At 54.1% G+C, this 4,724-nt stretch overlaps 1 protein-coding gene across 1 annotated transcript; it reads right to left on the bottom strand.

Moving 5' to 3' along the window:
* Nucleotides 1-1,171: 1,171 nt before the first annotated feature.
* CALB2 (calbindin 2) lies at nt 1,172-4,242 on the bottom strand (the record flags this gene model as incomplete). The annotated part of the gene is made up of 10 exons (XM_009076703.1): nt 1,172-1,576; nt 1,803-1,874; nt 2,110-2,163; nt 2,256-2,295; nt 2,499-2,554; nt 2,673-2,750; nt 2,855-2,911; nt 3,715-3,795; nt 3,883-3,972; nt 4,166-4,242. Coding segments are annotated over 10 exons (722 nt in total), but the record flags the coding sequence as incomplete, so codon positions are not given.
* Nucleotides 4,243-4,724: the final 482 nt, after the last annotated feature.

Genomic DNA, 4,724 nt, shown 5'->3' with positions numbered 1-4,724 from the left:
CAGTTGGGACGTGGGTGGGCCGAACTGGGCTGTACTGGGCTATGGAGGACTTGACTGGGATGCATCTTGTACCAGGCTGTACTGGGACAGACAGGATGGTGCTGTACCATATTAGGCTGTACAGCACTGTACTTCAGCTGTATAGGACTGTACAACACCACATGGAGCCATACAGGTCTGTACAGGGAAATGTTGGGCCACACTGGACTATACAGGACTGTAACACACTACACTGGACTCTACAGGGCCATACAGGGCTGTACTTGGCCATATGGAGCTGTACAGGGCTGTATTGACCTATACTGGGTTATATGGGGCTGCACTGGGCTATACTGAGCTGTATTGAGACATACAGGGCTGTACTGGGTCATGCTGAGCTGTACTTGTCCATATGGAGCTATACAGGACTGTATTGAGCCACACTGGGCCATATGGGGCTGTACTTGGCTGCACTGTGCTGTTCTGGGCTGTACTGAGCCATACAGGGCTGTACAGGGCCCTATGGAGCTGTACATGGCTGTACTGGGTCATACTGTGCCCATACTGGGCTGTACAGGGCTGCACTGTGCTTTTCTGAGCCATACAGGTCTGTACTACACTGTACTGCACCATACTGGGGTGTACAGGGCTGAACTGGGCCATACTGGATAGTACAGGGGCTGTCCCCACCAGCTCCCTCCCAGCACCACACTCATCTTCCCCAGCCTTGGGTGGCTCAGGGTTGAAGCCAGTACCTTGTACACATTCCCAGCACCCACCCTGGTGCCAGGACACTGGGAAGGTGTGGGGGGAACTGGGGTATCCCCACACACACTGGTGGGGAAGGTGGCACTGTAACTCCATCAGTGTTGCCACCTTAGACTGGTTTCCAAAACTAGGAGGGGGAGGCACAACCTTTGGGATGCCCCAGAGGCTTTGGCAGGCTGTGGGAGGGGTGACTGGGAGGTACTGGGAGGTACTGGGAGGTGTTGTTGTCCCAGAACATCAGTCTCCCCAGCCTACCTGCACTCACTTCCCAGTGATTTTCCAATCCCCCCCATTCTATAGGGGCTTTCCCAAAAGCTCCATCTCTCTCTCACCCAGCAGCCACATCCCCAGTGGGACTGGGGGGGATCCCCCCTGTCCCTGCCACCCCCCAGTCCACCATGGGATGGAGAAATTGGAGCTCCAGTCTAGCAGTACTTGAATTTATTAGTAAACTGTTCTTTGGTAAATGATAAAAACTCAAGAAGAGACCAAAAAAATGAAAACAACATTCCCCCCACCCCCAAAAAAATCATGTAATTAGACAAACCAGGCAGATGGCTAAAAAAAAATAAGAGTTTCCCCCCCCCAAAATGAGATTTTAGCAAACTACAGCAAACCCAAGAGCTGTTGGGGGAGCACTGCAGTGATGGGGGCTCCCCTGTTGTGCTTGTTTTGGGGGAGGAGGAGCGTGGGGTGTGTGTATGAGAGGGTTCTACATGGGGGGCTCATTGCAGAGCACCATCTCCAGTTCCTTGCGGTAGAGTTTGCCCCCGTCAGAGAGGTTCATGATGCTCTTCCTGTAGTTGGTGAGCTGCTGGATGTTCATCTCCTGCAAGGCATGAGGGGCAGTAGGGGTGGGCACCCAATTCCTCCCTGGGGAACACCCCCAGGCTGGGATTACACACCTCCCAGCTCTAGTGCAGACACCCATGAGGATGCAGGGTCAGTACCTGGTCCCCACAGAGCATGGACACAGAGGGTGGCAGATGCTGCTGGGAGAGGGGAGGAGGAACTGGGAGGTTCGGGGGGGGCACCTAGGCTTTGTCCCCACTTACTTTCTTATTCTTCTCATACAGGTCTTTCAAAAGTGCATCCAGCTCATTCTCATCAATGAAGCCATTTCCATCCTGGATAATGAAGGAGGGACATCAGCAGCAGGAAGGACACACACCCCACAATTCCCCCTTGGGCATGGGTGTGGGAGGCACCCCCAGACCCTCACACAGCACAGCCAGGGGTAAACTCAGTGATCACACCCCAAACCAGAGCAGGGAATTGATGCAACCAAAACCAAGTGATTTGGGATTCTTTTTCTGCCAAGTTACATTTATTTGGGATGGTTTCCTGGGAGCTAGCTCCTACCTTGTCATAGAAGGTGAAGATGGCATTGAACTCCTCTGAAGACAGCTTCATCCCCTGGGAAGTGGAAAGGGACACCAGGGCATGAGGGAGGGGATGGAGGCACAAGCAATGGGAATGGGTTGTTGCTGTTGTTGTTATTATTTTACCTGAAACTTCAGAAGGAAGTTTTCTTGCACAGGCAAAAGTCTGAAAAACAAGAAGGGCAGGGAAGAGCAGGAAGTAGCCAGGAAAAAGGTTTTTTAAACCACAATGACTTTTTGCTCAGAAACATGAGCAAATTAAAGAGGAACATAGTTTTCCTTGGAAGCTGGAGCAGACTCTTCTTACACCTGCATGTTTCAGGTGTTTTTCCCTCCCCACTGCTTCCTTCTCACCGCCCGTGGCCTTACCGGGACATCTCGGAGAGGCCCAGCTTCCCGTCGCCGTTCATGTCGAACATCCGCAGCTGAGGAGACACAAGCAGCACCTGGTCACCCATCACGTCCTCCTCCCCTCCATCCCATATTCCATGGAGTGGGGATACCCCCAGGGAGGGGAGCCACAGCCCCCCAGGTCCCACTTACAATGGTCTGTGTGTACTCCTGCAGCTTGGGCTCATCGTAGGGCCGGTTCGCCTTCTTCAGCAGGTCCGACAAGAAGCCCTGGGAGGAGAGGGCTTTGCTGGCTGTCCCCATCCCTGGCTGTCCCAGTGGGGCTGTCCCACTGGTGGGGACCCAGCTCAGCCCAGCCCCTGCCCACAGCCCACCTTCAGCTCGTTGGCTTCGATGTAGCCGCTGCGGTCCGTGTCGTACCTGCGCCAAGCCTGCGAAGGGACCACCATGAACCTCAACTTGGGCTTGTGGCCCCCATTTCCCTCCCAACACGTGTGTGCCCCCATAACCCTCCCTGGCGTGTCCCCCACCACCCTAACAGACACAGGGTCATCTCATGGCTCCCATCTTGGCTCGTGGTGGCCTCACCGGTGCCACATGCTCTCCCTTGGGGCTGGATGCTTTTGTTCAGCCCCATGCCAAGAGTTCAAGCACTATTATCCTCATGCCAATATGCAAGGTCAGGCTTTAATATTTAATAATATTTAATTGCATCCCCCAATTAAACAATAGTGCCTGCTCACTCCCCCCACTCTGCCACAGGACACTCTCCTTTCAGCCATTGTCTCCACCTGGGGTGCATTCCAAGCACAAGCTCCACCATCCCCAGGCTGCTGCACACTCCCCATCCACAATTTATCTCCCACCTGCATAGGAGACTTTGGCACAGCAAGGTTGTAGGGTGACCCACAGCAGTGTTGGCTGCTTCAGCACATCTCTTGGGCACCAAGGACCAACCATGATGGGGAATTTACAGACCAGCCCCAAATCCCTGCAGCTCACCTCGTCTGGAGGCTGGGATGAGCTCCCCAGTTGCCCTGAGAGGGGCCCAAGGGGTGCTGAGGACTGGGAAAACTCATCACACTCCCATTCTCCCCAGCAGAGTTAATGCCAAAAGCTTGGGGAAGACCAGGGAGGTTTGGGCAAATGTAGCTCCCAGTTGTCTTTCTGCGGTGGAGCTGGTCACTGAGGACCAAATCCCATGGGGAGTCCCAGCACAGCCTGTCCCACTCACCTCCATAAACTCCGAGCTGGAGCCCACATGTTGGCGGAAACACAGCAGGAAATTCTCCTCAGTGGGCAGGATCTGGGCCAGCTGTGGGGAACACGAGCATCACGGGGGGACACAAAGATCAGGAGAAACATGAGCACCCCGGGGGTCATTAGATCCAGCACCACTCACCTCTGCCATCTCAATTTTGCCGTCTGAATTTTTGTCATACTTGTGCATGAACTCCTTCATCTTCTCACCCAAGTTGTCTTTCTTTAAATCCTGCCAGCAAGGAATGAAGGTATGGGAGCATTTCCCCCCCTCCCTGTGCTGGTGTCCCCCCACTTCCCTCCCAGAGGAGCCCTGGTCCCACTCATCAGTGCCATTTCCAGAGGAGATGGGGCTGACATGAGCTTGAATCTTTGGGCAGGAGAGAATGGGGGAAGGAGGGAGCAAAACCAGGAGATGCCCTTACCACACCAGCACCCTTCCTTGCACTTTCCAGCTCCTGGAAGAAGTGTTCCAGCTCTTTGCCTTCAATGTAGCCATTTCCTGGTGAAGGAAAAAGATGAAGTAAGACCTCCCCAGGCAGGAGGAGAGGGATGGATGCTCACGGTGGGATACAGCACTGGTCCTGCTCTGCACCAGGACACGGCTCCAAGGTGACTGTGCCAACCATTGCCAATGCTGAGTGTTATACAAATTGGTGATGCCCGAATTTACAGAGGTGACACATAGCCCTTAATTTGTCCCCTACATCCACTTGTAGAGTACAGGGGACTTTGTCCCTATCCCAGTCTTTGCTGCATTTTCTGCATCTGATGCTTCAACTGAGTCATTTAAACAAATCTCCTCATCCTGTCTGAGCATCTCCCAGCCAGGACTGTCTCCTTTCAACCCCCTGTGGGGGCCATGAGGGCAAAGCAAATGGGGAGCAGAGACAAGGCACTTGGCACAGCATCCCCCCCACGGGGGGCGGGATCAGCCCCAGGAAGGGATCAGCCCAGTACTGATCTCCGAGGTGGCTGGGAGCT

The sequence above is a fragment of the Acanthisitta chloris genome, unplaced genomic scaffold (assembly GCF_000695815.1).
Source record: "Acanthisitta chloris isolate BGI_N310 unplaced genomic scaffold, ASM69581v1 scaffold24516, whole genome shotgun sequence".
In the NCBI taxonomy this organism is placed as follows: domain Eukaryota; kingdom Metazoa; phylum Chordata; class Aves; order Passeriformes; family Acanthisittidae; genus Acanthisitta; species Acanthisitta chloris.
The sequence above is the reverse complement of the archived record's forward strand: the minus strand, read 5'-3'. Positions and strand labels throughout refer to the sequence as shown.